The following is a 24,318-nucleotide window of genomic DNA, read 5'->3' on the forward strand; positions in this document are numbered from 1 at the left end:
GCTGGTGGCTTTATAAGAAAAGGAAGAGAGATCTGAGCTAGCACACTCGGCCCTCTCATCACATGACACCCTGTGCCACCTTGGGACTCTGCAGAGAGTCTCCGCCAGTAAGAATGCCGCTCCTGATATGACCCCCTGTCCTTGGACTGCCTAGCCTCCAGAACTCTTAGGAAATACATTTTGTTTCTTATAAACTACACAGTTTCAGGTATTCTGTTATAAGTAACGGAAAGCAGACTAACACACTGGAGAACTGAACAGAGATGGAGAGAAAGGAACGAGGACTAGCTCCTTTCTAGGAGTCCCCATTGCCTATAGAAGTCCTTACCTGATAGTCCAGTTCCTTCATGACCTGGTTCCAAGTCACTTTCTCAGCCTTGTCTTCCCAAATCCTTCATAGCCCAGTTTCAAACCACCTCCTTCAGGGAACCGCCTTCCTTCCTCCAGATTCTCATTGCCCAAGACATTTATCACTTCTTACTTCCCATGGCAGCTCTCTTGTCTTTATCTTGCCTATTTTGTCTACCAGCCATCCCTGATCCTTCTCCAAGTCCTCTCACGTAGTACCAGATGTTGGCACAAGATCTTTGGGTGGCCCATAGAAGTGTCATCAACAAATTTCAGTGTTTAAGATGGAGCATGGCAGATACAGAGTGAGCATCAGAGAGTCCAGGGGTTAGTGGCTCTTGTCCAAGCATGCCAAGATCAGACCAGGTGAACCAGAAATGCTCACTGCGGTCAGCACGCATGCCCATGCCACCGACACCACACAGATGCTCCTGAGTATAAGGGACTCATCCCAGCTTGGCTCTAACCCACCTTGATAAAGACTATGGACCCAGCATCCCAGAGAAAGTAAATCAGGACTAAGACATCTTTGGAGGTAGCAAAGAATAATGGAAATCACATGGCCTTCAGATACACCTGACTCTGAAAATCTCCTTAATTTTGTTTAATATATTGTTAAAATGAATAGATAAGAAAGTATTCTAACAGATACAGGCATCATCATTTCGATGTTACAATTGGAAAAACTGAAACTAAGAATTTAAATGACTTTCTCATAATGATGCACTGTGATACTCCTTAATTCTCTTGGTCTCCACCCTATCTGTCTAGTCCAAGCCACATCCTTTTCTCCCTTGATGATGACAGTAGTATCCTCCCTGCCCCCGACTTCAGTTGACCCTTTGCTGCTGCCACTCATCTTCTTCGTAAGATGCAACTCTCAGCAGGTTACTCCCCATCTTAAAACCCTGCAGTAACTTCCCAGTGCCTTGAGGAGTGTCTCGGGTCAGGATCCCTAGGGAACAGATTCTGAAGCTGAGATGATATGTGGGAGATTTATCGGGGAGTGCTCTCAGGAAGAGCACGTGTAAGGAAGGAAGCAGGATTTGGCAGTGGAAGAAGCTGAACATCTGCAACAGAATATTCAACTGATCCCAGGGGGATTTAAGCTGGTATAGCCCTTCAGCGTCGCCCAAAATCAAAGCAAGGGAGCCAGGTCCTTACAGTCATTGGATGTGAATGAGGCAGCTCCTTTTGTTGGAGAGAAATACCCAGCCAGGATCTGTCAGCTGCTAACACTCCTGGCAGCTCAGGGAATGTGTCCCTGGTCCTAAGGAGTGTCTGAAGGGGTAGCCTAGAATCTACTAGAAGGATGAAGTTCAAGCTCCTCACTGTGATCCACAAAACCCTCATGATCTGGGCTTTGCCAATCTCTCCAGCCTCATCCACCCCACTCTCCCTCTGAGTCTGTGCTCCAGCCTTTTCGGGAACACAGCATGCTCAGGTCCCACCTCCAAGCCTTTGCATTTGCTGCCCCTTCTGCCTGCCTGTGCGGCCTCCCCGTCACCAAGTTTACCTCTATTCATCCTGCATATCTCAGCTCAAACATCACTTCCTCAAGGAAGCCTTCTCTGATTGTCAGACCAGACCAGGTTTCCCTGTTATCAGTTCATAAACTGTTCTATTTTTCCTTCAAAATATGTATCACATTTTGTATTTAAGTAACTGTTAGATGCCAGTCTCTGCTGTTAGCATACATGCACTTGGGGGCAGGGACAGGTCTGCCTTGCCCACCACAGCATCCCCAGCACTCCATGCAGGAACTAACACATGGAAGACATTCAGCAGATACTGTCAAATGCATTAACAAGCACAGGCTTTGAATAAGGTCTCTTTGAGTCTGTCTCCTCTCAGTAAAGTGAGCATAGCAAGTTTCCTTTGCAAGGTTGCTGTATTACATGGTTTATCTAGCAGAGATCTCGGGCTCTCAACAAAGGCTGGCTCCCTTCACTTCATGGGAAAAGACTGTAGGGTGACCAGTCATCCCAGTTTGCCTATGTCTGAGAGGTTTCCTGGGATGTGGAACTTTCAATGCTGACACTGGGCAGTTTCAGGTAAATTGAGATGGCTGATCATCCTAAATTGGGGTGAGAAGGAAAAAGGGGCATTTCATATTAGTACAATAGTCAGGATATAGTAGCAAACCAGCTCTTTAGGAAAAACAAACCAACCAACCTCAGTTTGTATTATTAGTCAGTTTCCATTGTGTAAATACCCCCACCATGACTGCAAAGTTCCTGAGCTCTCATGAGCCAGCAGGAGCTGGGTCTAGTAACCTGTATGTGTATATATATAAATATTTTTTGTTTTGTTTTGTTTCGAGACAGAGTCTCGCTCTGTAATCCAAGCTGGAGTGCAGTGGCACAATCACAGCTCACTGCAGCCTCAACCTCCTGGGCTAAAGTGATCCTCCCACCTCAGCCTCCCAAGTAACTGGGACCACAGGTGCATGCCATCATGCCTGGCTAATTTTATTTTTTGTAGAGACGTGGTCTCACTATGTTGCCCAGGCTGCTCTTGAACTCCTGGACTCAAGCAATCCTCCTGTCTCAACCTCCCAAAGTGTTGCAATCACAGGCAGGAGCCACCAAGCCCAGCTCAATAACCCATATTTAATACGAGCTCTCAGGTTTCTATTGTGAATGTGCCACACAGCCATAGACAACCTCAACTGTGGCGCAAGTGAGGATATTTCAATCCTGAGAAGGTCACAGCTGGAGTGGAGCTTGGAGATTAAAACCGCTTTTATAAAAATTATGATAGTGAAAAAAATCTGACATAAAAATATTTAACAGTAAAAAAAAAATCGATATAACTGACTCCATCTTACTTCTAACCTCACAAGCTAACTGTCTTCATTCATGGCTGGACATAGACCAAACTGACTACTCAAAAATTGAGTTAATAGTTTAAGACAAAAATAGTTAACAGTCCTTTCCTGAAACTAACCCCCTCTTTACTCAGAGACCAAAACTGCCTTTATAAAATTATGACTCCAGAGAAATATAGCCAGAGGTTACAGAACTTGTAACCTCCCCAGTGACTCCTATAGATAACATCACTACTGTCAAAACCTAAAATTGGCCTTTAAAATATTTTTTGAACTTTTACATTCTGACGAGTCTACCCAGACCTGTGACTCATAACAAAAAACTAATTCAACCAGTCCTATAACCCCCACCCCAAAACTGCCTCAGTACAAAAAAGCCAGCTTCAACTTCCTATAATTTCATCCCCAATCCAACCAATCAACATTTCCCTTTCCCTAGCTCCCTGCCCGCCAAACTATCCTTAAAAAAACGCTACCTTCCAAACTTTCAGAGACATAAATTTAAATAATAAACCCCCATCTTCCCACATGACTAGCCCTACATTTATTAAACTCTTCCTCTACTATAATACCATTGTCCTAATAAGTTAATGTTATCCATACAACAAACAAACAAAGGCCGGGCTCTGTGGCTCACACCTGTAATCCTAGCACTTTGGGAGGCCAAGGTGGGTGGGTCATGAGGTCAGGAGTTCAAGACCACCCTGGCCAACATGGCAAAATCCCATCTGTACTTAAAACACAAAAATTAGCCTGGCATGGTGGCGCATGCCTGTAATCCCAGCTACTCAGGAGACTGAGGCAGAGAATTGCTTGAACCCGGGAGACGGAGGTTGCAATTAGCCGAGATCGTACCACTGCACTCCAGCCTGGGCGACTGAGAGAGACTCCGTCTCAAAACAAACAAACAAACAAACAAACAATTCATCAGATGATGATAAGATCTTCTAGTCCAAGCCCATAAGTAATCCATCACTTAGGCCACTTATTCCCCGTCCTGTGTCCACAACTGACATTGCTAATGGGTCATGAGGCTGAGTAGCACTATAGCCTGCAGTCCCCCTCTCACCACTTCCACAGGTAGCCACACCCAATTAGCCAGTGTTGTGCATGAGAAAATCTGCTTACCTTCATGGGTAAGTATAGTCTTATTCCTCCATTATACAGGGGAGGAAGCTTACGCTCAGAGAGGTAGAGGGACCTGCCCAAGGCCACACAGCCCAGGAGTAGCTCAACTGGGACTGAAGAACAGGTCCCTTGCCTCAAATGCTCTTTCAACCCTGCCTTGCATTGAAAAGCTGAGTACCCAGAGTAGGGAGAAACAAAGGGAGGCCATCCAGGATTCTGAGCCTACATTCTGGAAAACTGTGCTTAGACACCCCCACCCCCAACCCTTTTTGCATCCTGAGGGCTCCTTATTATGTCTACGTGTAAATACTGTTTGTATGGAGAAAACACTTTTTAAAAATTGCAAAAGTTGGGCCAGGTGCAGTGGCTCACGCCTGTAATCCCAGCACTTTGGGAGGCCAAGGCAGGCGGATCACTTGAGGTCAGGAGTTCGCGATCAGCCTGTCCAACATGGTGAAACCCCGTCTCTACTAAAAATACAAAAATTAGTCAGGTGTGGTGGCGCTTGCCTGTAATCCCAGTTACTTGGGAGGCTGAGGCAGGAGAATCACTTGAACCCGAGAAGCGGAGGTTGCAGTAAGCCAGGTGTGGTGGCTCATGACTGTAATCCCAGCACTTTGGGAAGCTGAGGTGAGTGGGTCTCTTGAGCTCAGGAGTTCAAGACCAGCCTGGTCAACCCCTGTCTCTACTGAAACTACAAAAAAGTAGCCGGTTGTGGTGGTGCAAGTCTGTGGTCCCAGCTACTCAGGAGGCTGACATGGGAGGATTGCTTGAGCCCTGTGCAGGGGTGGAGGTTGCGGTGGGCCAAGATCCCTCCTGCACTCCAGTCTGGGTAACAGAGTGAGACCCTGTCTCAAATTTAAAAAAAAAAAAACAAAATTTTAAAAGTCATATGCTCATTGCAAAAAAATCCAAACAAGAGAAGAGTACATAAAAGAAAACACCTTTGTCCGGTCTCCCCAGGGTAACTCCTGTTAATGATTTAAAGGTCCTTCCAGGCCTTTTTCTGCCAATTTGCAACCGTATACTTATCACAAATAGACTAAAAGATTAGCTGTTCACCAGTCTACCACTGACCCCATCTCTGAGAACGCTACCTAGCACCTAGCAGGAACTCAATAAATATTTGCCACATGGCTTTTGTTCACTTATAATGCCTTAGATTTCTTTCTGTATGAATATAGGTGGGTCCACCTCTGTCTTTTTAAAGGCCTGTTGTACTTCATCGCATGGTCTCATAAATTAATTTAACAGTCCCTTCGGTGAGCATTTAGACTGCGTTACATTTTTCCCGTAACAATCCCAAGGCCTTGCTCTCTGGCTCGCCTGCAAGGCTGGCACCAAAGTCCCTTCCCATGGCTTCCAAATGCTGCTGTCCATCAAATCTCCACAGTCTCTGGTTTCCTGGGATCACCAACAGACAACCCGAAGCGGAGGAGCTGGCGGCATTTGGGACCAGCTCCCAGAAGCAGGGTCAGGTTGCAGCGGGTGGATGACAAGTCCCTGATCCCGCAGGGCTCCACCACCCCTACATCCAGAGGCTGCTGCCCCAGATGATGCCCTGTGGCTCACCCCCAGAAGCAGGGGATTAACCAGGAGGCATCTCCTGGGTGCTGACAGCCCTGGAGCCTGTGGCCTGGGGAAAAGGCCCATTTCCAGGCCTGGGGTCAGCTCAGCAACCCTAAGGGCCTTGGAGACCAGAAATGATTGTGTGTGCAGAAGGTAAGAAAGGTCAAGGGGAGAGGGTCTAAAAGGAGCCCCACCTACCTGTGCACAGGCCTGCCCACAACCCCAATGCCCATGGACACTTCCAACAGGCATCTCTCACCCATGGTGTCCAGTACTGCACTCCTGACCTTCCCTCCTCAAACCCTCACCCCATCTCAGTTCATGGCAACACCATCCTTCCACGGTTCAGGCAAAAGCCTTGGGACCATCTTTAACTCCTCTTTCTCTCAATCCTATCCAGTCTATAAGCTTTTGCTTCAAAATGTGTCTTCTCACCACCTCTGCTACTACAAGGTAGTGGTGCAAACCACCATCATCTCACCAGTAATAATTGTAATAAACTCACTAGTTGGTCTCCATGCCATCTCCCCCTCACCTAATACCTATTTTCCCAAAACTGCTTCTTCTCAACACAATAGCTAAAAGAATCAAAGAATCTCATCACATGGATCAGATCCTGTCTGTCTTTTTTTTTTTTTTTTTTTTTTAAGAGACAGGGTCTCACTATGTTGCCCAGGCTGGTGTTGAACTCCTGGGCTCAAGCAATCCTCCTGCCTTGGCGTCTTAAAGCGCTGGCCTTCTCAGTACATCCCATCAAGGGTGCATACTGTAGGTTTGCCTGTCACTGATGATGTTAAATTTGATCACTTTTTTAAAAGGTAGCCATAGGCCAGGCACAGTGGCTCACGCCTGTAATCCCAGCAATTTGGGAAGCTGAGGCAGGCGGATGGCTTGGGCTCAGGAGTTTGAGACCAGCCAGGGCAACATGGAGAAACCGCATCTCTACAAAAAAATTAGCCAGGCATGGTGGTGTGCGCCTGTAATCCTAGGCACTTGCAGACTGGGGTGGGAGGATCGCTTGAGCCCAGGAGGTCAAGGCTGCAGTGAGCTGTGATTGTACCATTGCACTTCAGCCTGGGTGACAGAACAAGACCCTGTTAAAAACAAACAAACAAACAAACAAAAAAGTACCCATAAAGGATTCCAATTTAATTAAAAATAGAAATAATAAAAACATGGTGCATGCCATCCAGAGTGTCCCCTGCAGGCTGCATGCGGCTGTCCAGCCTCCATGTGTGACTCCAACTCTACCCCATCCACAGCAATGGTCAGCCAGCATTGGCAGGAAGACCTCCAGGCACAAGGTGCTCATTCCTGGCCTGGAGCAGGGGTCACTCTGGAATTCCTAGCACACCTGGGCTGCTCTGTGGATTCTGCCAGGCACAGATCTGTGCCAGGCAACTCTCATCAGTTCCCTTTAAGCAGGGAGTGAAAGTTACATGGGAGGGAGGTGTGCCAGCCCTAACTTCTCTCCTACTCTATAGCTTCAGCTCGGGAAGGGATAGGTGAGAACAAAGATAACCCTCCAAAGCAGGAAGTCTATGGCAGGAAGCAACCCTGTCCCCCTCGCCCCACACCCCATCCTCAATCAGGGCCCTCAGAAAATGAGACTCGGCATTCCTCATGAGGGTGTGGAGGGCAGGGCCTGCTCCGGGGAACAGCTGCTGGGCACGGAATTAGCAGGCCCTGGAAACGAGCAAGCTCGATGAATCCCAGAAGCCTGGCCTTGGACAGGGGCACGTCTGCAGAGATTTGGCCAATCGGGCACATGAATCACCGAAAACAAGGCCGTGGAGAGGAAAGACTAATAAGGTCTGCTTTTCTGTCCTGCTAAGGGTCTGCTGTGCTCTCCTGGGGTCTCTATAGAATGCCCAGAAGCTGCTAAGACAGCAGCTCAGCTGACTGTCACACTGATGCCTGGCTGTGAACTGGGACATGAGATTTCCAAGATGAGGTTAAATTATGCTGATTCTACATTCGAAATGGAATCGTGTCTGGCATGGATTCCATCTTCACTGGCAGGACTCAAGGCAGAACTAAGTGAATTCAAAGTCTTGTCTTATTTACTGTTCCAAAGTCAAAAACTCATTTTTGTCCTCAAATATCCTCCCGAAGACAGGGACAGCTATGGTTCAGGCCATCCTGAATTAATTCACCCTTTGGAATGTGAAGGAAATACAGGAATATATATTTTGGCATTTCCTGTGTGCCAGGCATGATGCTAAGTGCTTCATATGTATTATCTTGTTTCATTGTCTTGACCATATTCTGAGGGCGATTTTAACACATCCCTAAAGGAAAAAAGGAAACAGAAGCTCAGGGAGGTTACATGGTGCACCCAGGTTCATATGGTTAAGAACCGGCACAGCTGGGATTTGAACCCCGATCTGGCTACTCTAAGTCTCAGATGCTTAAATATCACATCTTCCTTTAGTAATATCAGATTCTCTCAGGGCCTCTACACTTGATTTTCAATAACAATCAAACTATTTTAAGTTAAAAGAGATTCCTTTTCACCTGAAAAACAAAAACAAAAAGATCCACTAGAACTAAGAAATTAACTGAGCAAGGTAAAAGAATTCGAAGTCAATATACAAAACTAGTTGTATTTCTATAAACTAGCAGTGAACAATTGAAAAAATAAAATGTTAAATGCCGTTTACAATATCACAAAAAATAAAATATCTAGGGATAAAATTAACAAAAGATGTATAAGACATTGAAATCTCTAAAACATTGCTGCATGAAATTAAAGAAAACCTAAACAAATAGGGATATATACCATGTTCATGGGTTGGAAGACTCACTGCTAATAAGATGTCCATTCTCTCAAACTGATCTATAGATTTTATACAATCTTCATCAAAATCCCAGCAGGTCTTTTTCAGAAATCAAGAAGCTGGTTTTCTTTTCTTTGTTTTATTTTGTTTTGTTTTTGTCTTGAGACAGGGTCTCACTCTGTTGCCCAGGCTGAAGAAGCTGATTTTAAAATGGAAATGATCTAGAATAATCCAATTTTGAAAAAGAAGAGCAAAGTTGAAGAATTTACTCTGATTTTATGACTATATAAAGCTACAGTAACCAAGGCAGCATGACACTGGCATAAAGATAGACAAACTGATCAACAGAAAAGATATTCTATTATGCAAATAAATAAATAAATATGGAAGTTAAGTTCCTTCAAGCTTATCTCTGCAAGGAACATGTGTCACAGGCCCAGAGAATGTGATACCAGGTACTTACTGCTCAGTCCTCCAGCCTGGCAAAATCACGTAGCTCCTGTGTTCAGAGTCAATTGGACTAAAATTAGCTTAAGTCATAAGCTTTGAGAATAAGAAAGAAAACTGGATCCAGAGTGCAGAAGCTTGGGTTTTTGACCCAATCGTCATAATTAAACATAAAGTCTCAACTTTTCAGCATGTAATAATAATAATAATAATAGTAGTAGTAATAAAAGCACTAACACATGCCATATCCTGTTCTAAGAGCTTTACATGGATCAGGGCCTCATTTAATTCTCTCAACAAAATAGAATAAAAGAGAAAATAACAAGCATTGCACCTAGGAAGGGAAATCTTGTTTCGTGACGGTTTGTTTCAATTTTACATTCTTTTTAGATGTGTATAGGTATAGAATTACAATGTAAAATACATATATTTTTTGTATTCACCGCCAGGGAAGGAATAAAACACATATATTATAGTGGGATTGCAATTATAACAGTTTAAAAGCCACTAGGTTGGTAGATGAGAGGGTTATGAGGTAACCCAAGTGATACAATGCCCATAAAACTCTTAGCCGGAGTCTGGTACATAGTAAAGGCATATTAACTAGTAGCCAGGAACAGTTATTACTATTGTCAAGGCCAGCTTCGTGGGTGCTGGAACCATGCAGTCTCGTAGGACCCAGCACTCAGAAGGGCCCTGCGCCTGGGTTAATGCTCTGTTGTCCCCATCTTAAAATTCTTAATGATTTTAAAGAAGGGGTCCACGTTTTCATTTTGCACTGGGTCTCACGAATTATGAAGCATGTCCTATTCTGTATCATTGTTTCCCGTTTATTATTTAAAATACTTATTTATAATACAAAATGTTTAATGATCACTTATTATTATCAAATTGCATCTCTGCCTCTTATTGGCTAGACGACCTTGAGTGAGGTACTTGCATGATCTCCATGTCAGTTTCCTCATATGTAAAACAGGAGCCGTAACTACTTCTCCATGAGGTTGTTGTGTGAAGGTTTAAACAATACAACAGGCTGGGCGCAGTGGCTCACCCCTGTAATCCCAGCACTTTGGGAGACCAAGGCAGGGGGATCACCTGAGGTCAGGAGCTCGAGACTGGACTGGCCAAAATGGTAAAATCCCATCTCTACTAAAACAAAAAGTTAGCTGGGCATGGTGGCACATGCCTGTAGTCACAGCTACTGAGGAGGCTGAGGCAGGAGAATTGCTTGAATCCAGGAGGCAGAGGTTACAGTGAGCCAAGATCGCGCCATTGCACCCCAGCCTGGGCAACAAGAGCGGAAATCCGTCTCAAAAAATAAATAAATAAATAAATAACACAACATACCTCAAGTACCGCAAGTGCTAGGAACGGTGCCTGGGACTTAGTAAGCACTCCAAAAATATTAGCTATCATTATTCTTATTTATTTATTTATTTATTTTTGACACAGTGTCTCATTCTGTTGCATAGCCTAGAGTACAGTAGTGTGATCATTTCTCACTGCAGCCTCGACCTCCCAGGTTCGAGCGATCCTCCCACCTTAGCTTCTCAAGTAGTTGGGATTATAGGCATGTGCCACCACGTCCAGCTAATTTTTGTATTTTTCTTTTTTGTAGAGATGGGGTTTCACCATGTTGCCTAGGCTGGTCTTGAACTCCTGGGCCCCAGCAATCTGCCCACCTTGGCCTTACTGTTATTATTTTTATTAGCTTTATGGAAAAAAGTCAACTTCGGGCTTGATTCTTCCAGTGCACATTTTGGGGAGGGGATTAATAAAGTCATCAGTGGTTCTGGAACTTATTTGGGCCAGAGATGACTTGGAGAATCTGAGACTATGTGAGAAAATGCCTCCCAGAAAAACACAGATAGTCTTGCACATATGTTCACATCACGCCTGAAGTTTCAGGGTATTTATGGGTCTCTGAGGCCAACGCAGGGGCCCCAGGACCAAGAACCTCAGAAAACAACAAGCACTAAGGACTCTAGGAGGTCCAGAGTCCGTGAGTGTCTCGGTGGGAACAGCCAGCCAGCCACGCAACAGGCACATAACTCTTTCAGGGCTGGGGTGTGTGCGTGTGCTTTAAGTCAGCAGCTGTTTTTAGCTTTGCTATATATGGCCGCGGGAGGAATGAGGGCTATAGGAGGGGGAGGGGTGCCAAGCAGCTTACAACAGGGTTTGGGAGGCCAGAGCTCCTGCACCAGCCCCACCTTCCCTTTCCCATGCGAGAGCAGGAGAGCTTATCCTTAGACCAAAGAGAAAGCCTAGAGGACAAGTATTTAAATAAGTATTTTAAATAATACTTATTCAAAGCCCTGCAGATGGGAATGGCAGGGCTTTGAAGAAGATGTAAAGTCACCTTAGAACAATGAGTGTCAAACTTTTTGGACCATGACTTGCAGTAAGAAACACATTTTACATTGCAAAACACACATAAATGCAGGCACTTTTAAACACACACACACTCTCACACATTGTGTGTGTGCAAATATATGTGTATCTCGCCAACTGAATAAATATTTCAGAAAATAATACTTTATCTTCTTCTCTGTGAAATACTCTGATACTTTTCTATTCTGTTCTGTTCTTTCCTTTTGAAAAATGCAGGTCCTGACCCACTGAATTGACTTCACCATCCACTAATGTGTTGACATCTCCAGTTTGGAAAACTGCTGTTTCCTTTGTAGCATTTGACTACAAGAAAAGGAGGGCAGTGGAGAAGACTTCTGAACCTTTGAGGATAAGATGCAAGTTTCAGCTTTATCTCCTAGCTGGATGGCAAGTTTTGGACCACCCAGCTTTTGCATGCTCTGTCCTCTCGTCCTGGAGTCTCCCTCCGCCCTTGTCACCTGGCTCACTCCTGCACGTATGTCAGGGCTCGGCTTGCAGCTGACTTCAGGAAGGCTCCCTGAATGCCTGCGTCTTGTCAGCTGCCCACTCTGGCTTTGTTACTCCCCTGTTTGTCCCTACCTAGCACCCAACACAGAATTGCAGGACAATTTCCTGTTAGATTTGCTATGAAGACAGGGAGTGTTTCCCTTCTGCTTATTTCTACACCAGAGGTGTAGCGTAGTGCTAGCTGCATCATAGTCACTAAATAAATATTTACTGGATGAATTAATAATAGGTAATAGTAATAAGAGCAACCACCATTTACTAAGTACTCATTCATCCCATAAGAAGTCTTTTGAGAGATTCGGATAGGCCCATTTTATAGACAAGGAAATTAAGGTTTGGTGAATTTAAATAATGTGGCAGGACTAGGGGAATGACCCAGGGCTGCCTGACTCCCAGCCGTTCCTAATCACAGGATCTTATTTGTCCACATTCCCCTTAGCGATACCCAGGTTGGGGCAAAGGGTGAGGGCAGATCCTTAACAAACCCTCGGGGGACTGATGACAGGTTGATTAAAGAGATTTTCCGAAGCAGTGGCCACGTCTAATTTTGGAGAGTTACAGCTCGTGTGTGGCTTGGGAAAGAGAATCTGTGAGGTTTCCAGGGCCCCTGGATGTGGGGTCATCTCATCTGGGAGAAGTCTGGGGCTCTCACAAACCAAGGCAGCAGGGCTTCTGGTCACCCGGCCTGAAGAGCTCCTGGGCACACCTGGGATAAAATCCAGGGCCTGCAAAGTCTGTGCGATCCAGCCCAGGCCACGATGTCTGCACCCCTCGCTCACTCTGGCATTCTTGCTGTTCCTCAAACCTGCTAAGCCCAGCTCTGCCCTGGGGCCTTTGCAATGGGATTCCCTCTGCATGAGGGGACCTACTTCCTCTACAGGCTCCCCCATCCTGCTTCTGAGATGACTCCGTCTAAGAACACCTTCCTCTTCCGCCTCTATTAGATTTTTCCATAACACTTGTAACTTTTAGAGATTACATGTATGTTTGTTTTCTAGTTTATGTTTCTCCACTGGACAAGGAGCTCCTTGAGGACCTTGTCTTGCTCACTGCCCCCACCCTAAAACTTGCTGTGAAGCAGTGCCTGGAACAGAGCGGGTACTCAGTAGTACTGGTTGCATAAATGAATGAATGAATGAATGAATGAATGAATAGGTTTTCCTCTTTGAGACACGTTGGGAGATGGACCTATGGTTTCCTATGCTCGTTTTGACCCAGAGATTTGTGTCCTGTGACTCATGTCCAGACCCAAAACACACATATACACACACATACACACGCACACATAAAGACACACACAGACACATGCACACACAGACACACATGCACACATGCACACACACACCTTGGTTTGAAGAGAAGAGGGATGGGAACAGACACTCTACGCATGCCTGCAGAGCACCACTGTGCATAGGTAACTGATGCTGTATAAGCACTGAAGGATTATCTCCATTTTTAGCCAGAGAAACTGAGGCTTGCTCTCTGCTGTGTCTCCAGTGCCTAGCACTGTGCCTAGCATAAACATCTGCTGAACTGAATTGCACTAGATTCAAGAGGCTCAGAAAACAGTTCAAGGTCACCCAACTAGAAAGTGGTAGAGCCAGAATCTGTGCTCAGGGCTGTTCAGTCCCCAGCCAGTGCTGGGTAGCAGCCATAGGCACCTGCACAAACTCCAGAGACCTCGTTAACATCCAGACACCCACCAACTGGCAGCTCAGATGCAAATCTATCCTGCACCTGAGACTGCTCTCAACATGCCCAAGGGCCTCGGCTTCAGCAAACATTGCTCCCTGGGCTGGCTGATGCCTTTTCCTGCCCCAGCTGCCCTGATCCCAGCCCCAGTCCCACACTTCCTGGCCAATGTCAAAAAGAGGAGACACTAGTGATGAATATAATGTCCTACGAATGCCTTCTGATGCCAAATGTCATTTGTAAAAATTAGCCAGTTTTGAGTTATCTGCATCAGTTCCTCTTTCCAATGCAGCTCATTAGGAAGACTCCATAGAATTATCCTGCATCAGAAAGAGTTTGAATGACGATTCAAAACTGCAGCCAGCAAACTTTCACTGGAAAGAGTCAGGTAGGGTGGGGTGTGATGGTTCACACCTGTAATCCCAGCACTTTGGGAGACCAAGGCAGGGTGGATCACTTGAGGTCAGGAGTTCAAGACCAGCCTGGCCAACGTGGCAAAATCCCATTTCTACCAAAAAAAAAAAAAAAAAAATTAGCCGGGTGAGGTGGCAGGTGCCCGTAGTCCCAGCTACTTGGGAGGCTGATGTAGGAGAATCACTTGAACCTGGGAGGCAGAGGTTGCAGTGAGCTGAGATTGTGCCACTGCACTCCAGCCTGGGCGACAGAGTAAGACCCTGTCTCAAAAAACAAACAAACAAACAAAAAAAGTCAGATAGTAAATACTTTGGGTTTTGCAGGACAAGAAGCAAAATTGAGGATGTTACGTAGGGGCTTTACAAATAATTTCACGTGTCAAAAAATCTTCTTCTTCTTCTTCTTCTTTTCCAACATTCTCAGCTTATAAGCTGTGCAGAACTGACAGCGGGCCAGTTTGGCCCATGATCTTTGGTTTGCTAGGCCCTAATTTAAATCAATCCTTTTTAAACTTTGATGTTTAAAAAATTGCCTGATACGCTTGTGAAAGCAGTGTTTGGACCCACACTCAGTGATTCTGATGAGAAGGTCTGGGTGGGCCACTGAATTTGCATTTCTAACTGGTGGATCGATGGTGCTGATGCTGCCCGTCCACCGACCACATTTTGAGCAGTACTGATATTCTAAAGTGTCCCTTTTCATAGATGAGGAAACTGGTTCAGCTAAGTGATATGTCCAATGTTATACCCCGTGGACTAGGTAATGACGTCTGCTCTGCCACTCCACAGGGCTGTTTTGCCACAGAAAACTCCTCTCTGTTTCTTTAACCCACTGCTACTCTCATGCTTCTGAGCCTTTGTCCTCACTCCTCTCTCGGCCCCGTGCCCACCCTCACAAACATAACTTTCCTGTAGAGACCAAGCTCACGCGTCAGCTCCACTTAGAGTATTTCCTGACCTCCTCAAGTCTACATTCTCCTTTACAGTATCTGTACATACTCGTGTATAATGTGTATAACTGTTTTTCTGCATGCCTATCTTTGTTTTTTGATTTTTCGTTTTGTAGAGATGGGGATCTTGCTAGATTGCCCAGGCTGGTGTTGAACTCCTGGCCTCAAGTGACCCTCCCACTATGGCTTCCCAAAGTGCTGAGATTACAGGCGTGAGCCACGGAGTCCGAGAATTGCTTGAGCCCAGGAGTTTGAGGCCAGCCTGGGCCACATAGTAAGAAGACACCATCTCTACAAAAAAAGAAAAAACGATTAATTAACTAGGCTTGGTGGCATGTGCCTGTAGTTCCAGCTACTCAGGAGGCCGAGATGGGAGGATTGCTTGAGCCCAGGAGTTCAAGGTTGCAGTAAGCTGTGATTGTGCCACTGCACTTCACCCTGAGCAACAGAGCAAGACCTATCTTTAAAAAATTTGAAAAAGGAAACACAAAAGGAATGTAGGCCGGGCACAGTGTCTCACACCTGTAATCCCAGCAATTTGGGAGGCAGAGACAGGCAGATTGCTTGAGCTCAGAAGTTTGAGACCAGTCTGGGCAATATGGAAAAGCCCTGTCTCTACAAATAATAATAATAATAATAATAATAATAATAATAATAAAATTAGCCAGGCATGGTGGTGCACACCCATAGTCCCAATTACTAGGGAAGCTGAGGTTGGTGGATCACTTGATCCTGGGAGGTCGAGGCTGCAGAGAGCCGAGATCGTGCCACTACACTCCAGCCTGGGCAACAGAACGAGACCTTCTCTCGAAAAAAAAAAAAAAAAAATCCATGGATGGATCATGGGTGGATGGATGGAAGGATGGATGGAAGGATGGATGGGTGGATGGGCAGGTAGATGTATGAATGGCTGGATGGGTAGATGAATGGTTGGGTGGAAGCATGAATGGGTGGATAGGTAGATGGATGGATGGGCAGGCAGGTGGGTGGATGGATGGATGGACGGGTGGGTGGATTGGTGTGTGGATAGATGATGAGTGGATAGTTGGATGGGTGGATGGATGGGTGGGTGGGTGGATGAATACTCCTCATGATCTATTGCTTGAAAATAATTTTCATGGCAAAGTTAAGACTAGACCCTAATTGTGCTAGAGTATATTCCATGGCTGCTTATGTTGGGGCATACCGAACATGCTAACGGTAGTAGTTACATTTTATTGTGTGTTGAGTGTGCACTTATATGGCAGGCTTTGTACTAAGCACTCCCACCAATCCTCTCAATAACCTCTTTATTAGCTCCATCTTTACTACAAGAAAATGGATGCTCAGAAATGTAGAGCAGCTTGCCCAAAGCCACACAGCAAATCACATCCTAGCCCATCTGATTCTGTGCCAATTGCCGGTCACCTTTCCCACCCTCCACCAGGGTTTCTTACCCTCCCAGGCCCCGTCCCACCTCTGCAGGCCCCCAGCTGGCCTCACCTCCATCAGCATAGGTCTCGGTGCCATAGCCGTCTTGCAGGCCATTGTTCCAGGTGCCCTCATACTTGGCACCGCTGCTTGAGCTCTGCCGGATTCCGTAGCGTCCCTTGAAGCCATGTGTCCACTCGCCCTTGTAGAGCCAGCGCCCCTTGGTCTCTATGCCCAGCCCATGCCGTTTGCCCTGGCTCCAGTATCCCTCAAAGGTGTTTCCGCTGGGCCAGGTATAGACACCTGCCACCTCAAAGCCAAAGTTCCAGGAGCCAGAGTATTCGCCCTGGCCCTTGGGGCCTGTGCACAGTCCGTGCCCATGGGCCTTTCCCCCCTCCCAGCCCCCGCAGTACGCCCCACCATCATCAAAGTCGAAGCGGCCCCCGCTCATCTCATCATAGCCCCTGACAACCTCCCCGTCCTCCAGCGTGGGTGCAGAGGACGTGGGTGATGCCTGCAACACTCCTCCAGTGCCCTCGGAGGCAGGCCCCCAGACTCACCACTGCACCCCAGGAGGGAGGAAGCAGGATGCCAGCAGAGGCTGAAAGTGCCCCGGCGCCAAGTCAGCACCGGGTCGGCTAGTCAGTGCCATGCCCGGGAGCCCGGACTCCACCATCCAGAGCAAGGCTGCCTGCTGGAAAGAAAGCAGGAAGGAAAGTTTCAAAGTCCCCACAAAGCGTCCCAAGTCTGCCTTCCAAGAAGTCCAAGGGAAAACGGTGTGATCTCTTTAAGAAGCCCAGTGAAAGGGTGGGGTGGAGGGGTCCCCAGCCTTTTCAAAGAGGGGAAATTCCCCTCGGTGACGGACCCCGCCGGAGGCTGAATTCCCGCAGCCCGCTGGCCCCCTTCTCCACCCCAGTGGGTGTGCGGGGCTGTCGGTCTCCCCGCCGCTGCCCCGCCCCCTTCTCCAATCCTGCCCTCCTTCTGGGACGGAAAGGTCAGTGTTGCCCTAACAAGGCCATTGGATCTCAGAAGCTGCTCCCAAAATAACCCCCAGCCAGCCCAGCCTTCTTCAAAGCGGGAAGGAGGGGTATTTCAAATCGCGCCCGTGCTGCAGCCCCGGGCAGTGGCTGGAGGGATGAGGAAGGAGGCTGAGAACTGAGTGCAGGCAGCCCAGGGAACCTGGTGTCTTTTCCTTCCGGGAATGACAGCTCCGTTCCATTCTCAGAGTCCCCTGAGTCTGCGGGCAGGGAGGGCGCCGGGGAATCGGGGAAGGGAGGGGAGAGGGAGACCAGCAGAACACCCAGTCCTGGAACACTGAAAATCCCCCAGAGCGAGGAGGTTGGCAGATCTCAGCCCCATCACCACTCACATGCCCTAAGGGGACCTGGGGTTACAGCACCACTGCCAGCCCCATCAAGGAATCCGGTGACCTAAAGAGAAAGGAATGGAGACAGTTTCACATGTGCTTCCGAAAGCAGAGGAGGGAAGTCAGAAAGAGAGGGGAGGCTATGGAAACAGTCTGGAAGATACACAGAATCTCAGTCCAGTGCTCACGCACCACCCTGAGATCCCTCCACCCCTGGAAGCCTGGGAGAACTTGGTGCAAGAAGCAACCATCTATTCCCTTTCTCTCTCCCCTGAAGGGCAAAGAGAAGGGAGAGGAGCCTGCCCTCCTCTCTGCCTGAGACACAGACTGGGCGTCCCGCTGGGCTTCCTCTCCCCACCCCTTGATGCCTCGGCGCCCTCCCTGCCCCCTGCCGCAGACCCAGCAGACCCTGAGGGTCAAAGGAGTCCCCTTCCTGTCAACGCAGGGTTGTGTTGTAATGAGGTCCTCTCAGAAATTCTCAAGGGTCATGATTTTTTAAAATTTCCCTTTCCGAGCTGTCTTTTGCTCTAGTGTCCTAGGAGCCTGTGAGGCCAGACTTCAGAAAGCTCTTGGGGCAGGGCCAGGAGAGAAGGGCCTGGGTGGATTCCCAGCCACTCAGGTTCCCACCAAACTCCAGTAAAAAGAACAAATAAATCTCCATGGCAAGAAGCTGTGGCCAGAGCTAATGATTGTAAATCCCAGCTAAGCCCAAGGTTAGTGGGAGTATAGAGAAATTCTGGGAAAGGTAAGAGCCACCAAGACTAGGAAGATCTGTGTGTGTCTGTGCGTGTGTGTGAACGTGTGTGTGAGCGTGTGTCTGTGAGAGTGTATGTGAGTGTGTGTGGTAAGAGTGTGTGTGTTTGTGTGTGTGTGTGTGGTGAGTGTGTGTGTTTCTATGTGAGTGTGTGTGTGTGTGTGAAGACAGGGACAGAAGAGAAAGAGAGAACTAAGCACAGAAGGTACTACAGAACATTAGACAATTATCTGACTTTAAACTTATCTGACATATTTCCAAACCCCATGAGAACTTAGGCCACGTGAAGTCACTGCGGAAGTCTTGTTCCTGTTTGGGGAGTGGGTAAAAAGTACTCCCTGCTTTCCTTCCAGTGGGTTACCTGTTCTTAGGACTTGGTTCCATCCTTGGTCACAGCCGCTGACCTTAAAGAGCCCCTTCTATTTCTGCGTTTCACCACCAGGTAGAGGCACCCAGCCTCTTGGGCTCACTGTCACCGTCTGTTTGCCAAGCTGACAGGGAGCACGTAGTGGATAAAAAATGTGTCCTCTGGGTAGTTAGGTGTGAGCCCTGGCCAGGTTGACTGACAGCCTGCTTGCACAATTCACTTCTAAGAACACCTCAGGGCTACTCCCAGGGAGTTCTGCTTTCGCCACTTCTCACTAGGTCTTCGGAGAATCACAAACTTCTTTCTAGCTCTGCTGTCAAGGGAAGAGCATCTCAAACTGGAAGCTAGGGGAGCTTGAGCTGCAGATTCAATACTGTAATCATATGCTTAGGCCAGGCAGCCATTGCTACATCTTAGCAGGGTGTTCTACCTATGTGAATTTAACCACTGTTCATCCATAGCAGCTCCCTAGGGTAGCTGTCTACCCAGAGTTACTACACATAAGAATCACCTATAGAACTTAAAAACATAAAGAGATCCGAGAGCCCCACCTGAGACCTACAGAATTAGATTGTTCTGGGAGAAGACTTGGGCAGTCGAATTCTTTTAAAAGCTCCTCAGATGAATCTGATTTTCATCTCTGGTTAAAAACACTGTAAGTGCCTGTTATAGTGGCTCACACCTGTAATCCCAGCACTTTGGGAGGCCAAGGCTGGGGGACTGCTTGAGCCCAGGGGTTTTGAGACCAGCCTGGACAACAAAGTGAGACCCCGCCTCTACAATTAAAAAAAATTTTTTTTAATTAGCCAGGTGTGGTGATACACACCTTTGGTCCCAGCTACATGGGAAGCTGAGGGAGGAGGATCGCTGAGTCAAGGAGTTGGAGGCTGCAATGAGCTATATTTGTGCCACTGTACTCCAGCCTGGCAACCCTATTTCAAAAAATAAATAAATAGATAGAAAACAACAACAACAAAACCATGGTAAAATTTCAAATTAAGAAACTATTTAATAACATAAAAATTCATGAATTCATTTACCGCAGGATGAGTAGTTTTGGGGTTAGATACATCTTCAAATCCCAGTCCTGCCCCTCACAAGCTGTGTGACCTTGGGCCAATTGTTAATTTCTCTAAACTGCAAATTCTTCATCTGTAAAAGTCCCTACCTCAGAGGATTATTGGTATCAAGAATAACAGTATCTACCTGATATGACTGGGTGAGGATTACAGAGTTAATACTGTAAAAAGCTCAGAACACATTACACATATAATCAGTGTTAGCTCTTATGAGTATTACTCTTACATACTAAATTACTTTTCAGGCTTAATAAAATAGTCATCAAAGAGGGAAGAGAGAACCCCTCCTAAATATTAAATATCTTGACATCGAAGCACTCCTTATTCTCATGTTTTAAACTGCAAAACGAAGTTACCGGTAAAGGGATACTTTGACTTTGTAAAAGTTTAAATAAGATTCTTTGCCAAATTTGGTACTGGCCTTACCTGCCCAGAGCTTTCTGACAAGCTACCATTTGCCCCACCTTTTAAACCAGTGCATTTCAGGGAAAGGGAGACCTCTTGTGGCGTTATGTGCATTACAACGGACTTTCCTGAGAAAAACCAAGTTCTTCAAATCCAATGGAATTTACTAAACTTGAAATATTAGCCGGGCATGGTGGTGCATGCCTGTAGTCCCAGCTACTCAGAAGGCTGAGGCAGGAGGATCGCTTGAGCCTGGGAGGTCGAGGCTGCAGGGAGCCATGATCATACCACTGCACTCCAGCCTGAGTGATGGAGCACGATCCTCTCTCAAAAAAAAAAAAATAAAATAAATAAATAAATAAATAAATAAATAAATAAATAAATAAGCCGGGCACAGTGGCTCACGCCTGTAATCCTAGCACTTTGAGAGGCCAAGGTAGGCGGATTATCTGAGGTCAGGGGTTCGAGACCAGCCTGGCCAACATGGCGAAACCCCGTCTCTACTAAAAATACAAAAATTAGACGGGCGTGGTGGCACCTGCCTGTAATCCCAGCTATTGGGGGTACTGAGGCAGGAGAATCACTTGAACCCAGGAGGCAGGGGTTGCAGTGAGCTGAGATTGTGCCACTGCACTCCAGCCTGGGCGAGAGTGAGACTCCATCTCAAAAATAAATAAAAATAAAAAATAAAATAAACTTGAAATAATTATAAACTGGTTTTAAAGGTAGCTAGCCTATTTCCTCTCTTCATCTCAGATCTCTTCCCACTCCCTGGTTCTGTTCCCTGGTCACTTTCTCCCTCTATTTCCTGCTCAACTTCTCAAGCTTGACTGCTTCTCTGGGAGCCTCAAAGGGAGAGAACTGGAAATCCGGAACAAGAAGGACTGCACCCAGAAATCCACTGGAGTTCTTCTTAGCCATGGAAGGCTCAGCAGAGCGAGCCTCACCGTCCAGGAAGCCTTTCCAGGCAGGTGTCCTGGCTGGGCTGGTGCCCTTCCCACATGCTGGCTCCTCCCCCAAACTATGAGTTGTTTAAAGCAAGGATTTTCTTCTTTCCAAAAAATAGCGAATAGTGCTGCAGTGAACATAGGTGTGCGTGTATCTTTATAATAGAATGATTTATATTCCCAAAGGAATATAAATATATATTCCTTGGGCACTGCGAAGTGCCCAAGCCACCAAACCCATTCCCAAAGGAATATAAATCAGTAATGAGACTGCTGGGTCAAATGGTATTTCTGGTTCTAGGTCTTTGAGGAACCGCCATAATGTCTTCCATAAGGGTTAAACTAACTTACATTCCCACCAAAAGTATAAAAGCATCCCTATTTCTCCACAGCCTTACCAGCATCTTTTGTTTCTTGACTTTTTAATAATTGCCATTCTGACTGGCATGGGGTGGTTTCTCATTCTGGTTTTGATTTGCATTTCTCTAATGATCAGTGAATCAACCCAAATGTCCATCAATGATAGACTGGGTAAAGAAAATGTGGTACATATATGCCATGGAATACTACGCAGCCATAAAAAGGAATGAGATCATGTCCTTTGCAGGGGCACGGATGGAGCTGGAAGCCATTATTCTCAGCAAACTAACACAGGAACAGAAAACCGAACACGTTCTCACTTATAAGTGGGAGCTGAACAATGGAAACACATGGACACAGACAGGGGAACAATGGGGCCTGTGGGTAGGGTGGGGGAGCAGGAAGAGAGAGAGCACCAGGATAAATCGCTAATGCATATGGGGCTTAACAGGCTTAATACCTAGGTGATGGGTTGATAGGTGCAGCAAACCACCACGGCACATGCTTACCTATGTAACAAACCTGCATGCCCTGAACATGTACCTCAGAACTTAAATTATTAAAAAACCTGAGCACCTGCTGTACAGTAGATATTGCAGCTCATCTGTGTCTACCCAGTGCCTGCACATAGTGGGTGCTCCTGGTCTTCCCAGCATCTAGCAGCTGATGACCCCCTTCTGAAATCCTTTTTCAATTGACTTCTAGAATCTCTCTCGGTTCTGCTCCTACCTTACTGGTTCCTCCTCATCCCCCTGAGTTCTGTACCCTGGGAATGTCCCAAACCTTCGTTCTCTGGCTTCTTTATCTACATTCATTTCTGAGGAGGTCTCTAGTCACATGGCTTTGCATAACCTCCCTCTACCGATGACTTCGAAGTCTGCATCCCCAGGCTGCACCACTTTCCTGATCTTCAGTCAGACATCCAGCCACCTACTCAACATTTCTAAATATTTCACGAGCATCTCAGATTTGACAAGAACAAATGAAACTCTCAGTTTCCACTTGCAAATTTGTCCCTCCAGCCGACTCCAAACTTACTAAAACCTTTGGAGTCAACCTTAATTCCTGTCTTTCTCTCACACCTTAAATCCAGTCCATCGGCAAATCCCTGAAGGGATTTAGATTAAAATAATTCCAGGACAGGCTGGGCACGGTGGCTCACACCTGTAATCCCAACACTCTGGGAGGCAGAGGCAGGTGGATCATGAGGTCGGGAGTTCAAGACCAGCCTGGCCAACATGGTGAAACTGCATCTCTACTAAAAATACAAAAATTAGCCAGTCATGGTGGCATGCGCCTGTAGTCCCAGTTACTCGGGAGGCTGAGGCAGAATTGCTTGAACCGGGAGGTGGAGACTGCAGTGAGCTGAGATCGCGCCACTGCACTCCAGCCTGAGCAACAGAGCGAGACTCTGTCTAAAAAAAAAACAAAAAACAAAAACAAAAAAAACCTTCCAGAACACATATTATCTCCTGCACTGCCAAGTGCCCAAGCCACCAAACCCATTGCCTGACTCACTGAAGTAGCCTCCTAACTGTCCTCCTTGCCTTCCCTTAGGCTGCACATAGTAGCCACTGCTCTTTCAAAAGGTTAAGTCTCAGCTGGGCATGGTGGCTCATGCCTGTAATCTCAGCACTTTTGGAGGGCAAGGTGGGCAGACTGCCTGAGGTCAGGAGTTTGAGACCAGACTGGCCAAAATGGCAAAACTCTGTCCCTACTAAACATACAAAAAAATTAGCCAGACATGGTGGTGCACACCTGTGATCCCAGCTACCTGGGAGGCTGAGAGACAAGAATTGCTTGAACCCGGGAGGTGGAGGTTGCAGAGCTGAGATCATGCCACTGCACTCCAGCCTGGGTGACACAGCAAGACTCTGTCTCAAAAAAAAAAAAAAAAAGTTAAGTCTGGTCATGTCTCTCTCCTCTGCTTCCCCAAATGACTCCCTATCTCTCACAGTAAGAGCCAAAGAGCCAACACCTTTAAAATAGCCTACCAGGCCCTCCATGATCTGGCCCTACTCATCTGTCTCTGACCCCACCTGCTCAAGCTGCATTGACATCCTTGTGGTTCCTTCTGCCAAGAATGCCCCTCCCTCAGATGCCCCCGTGGCTCACTCTCTTACTTCCTTCAGGTCTCTGCTCAAATGTTACCTTATCACAGCATCTTCTCTGCACACCCCAAATAGCAACCCTATCCCTAGCCCACCCCTTCCTATCTCCTAATTCTTTTTCTCTCCATACAACTTATATGTTCGTCACCTTTCTCTACTGAGGACAAGGATATTGTTCTGCTTACTGTTCGATTCCCAGAATCTAGTACAGTGTCCCTGGTGTGTTGTAAGCACTTGATACTTATTGAATGAATGAATGAATGAATGAATGAACGTTCAATGAAAACTTGTTAAATAAAGGCATGTGGAAATCAGGATGTTACTTTTGTGGAACATCAGAGTGAGACTTAATCCCTCAATCCACAAACCAAATCCATTTTCCTAGATATATCAGAGCAAGGAGATCAGTTTGGTACGTCACATTCACAAAAGAAAGTCAAATGTCCCAATGAGGGACCCTAATG

The 24,318-nt window shown here is 46.6% G+C and overlaps 1 protein-coding gene across 5 annotated transcripts in view; it reads right to left on the minus strand.

Annotated features, from left to right (window-relative positions):
- Positions 1–18,041, minus strand: part of JPH2 (junctophilin 2) — a 74,075-nt gene extending 56,034 nt beyond the window's left edge. Inside the window, exons 1-2 of one of the 5 annotated variants that reach the window (XM_054541794.2) lie at positions 17,645–17,925; positions 16,538–17,159 (exon numbers count right to left, since the gene is read on the minus strand). In XM_054541794.2, the coding sequence (XP_054397769.1) occupies positions 16,538–16,916 (379 nt within the window). In that variant the 5' untranslated portion in view covers positions 16,917–17,159; positions 17,645–17,925. Of the gene's footprint in view, positions 1–7,003; positions 8,167–16,537 lie in introns of those variants that run through there. The other 4 variants (XM_009233609.4, XM_063720531.1, XM_063720530.1 and 1 more) reach the window with 4 other exon arrangements.
- Positions 18,042–24,318: the final 6,277 nt, after the last annotated feature.

The sequence above is a fragment of the Pongo abelii genome, chromosome 21, assembly GCF_028885655.2.
Source record: "Pongo abelii isolate AG06213 chromosome 21, NHGRI_mPonAbe1-v2.0_pri, whole genome shotgun sequence".
In the NCBI taxonomy this organism is placed as follows: Eukaryota; Metazoa; Chordata; class Mammalia; order Primates; family Hominidae; genus Pongo; species Pongo abelii.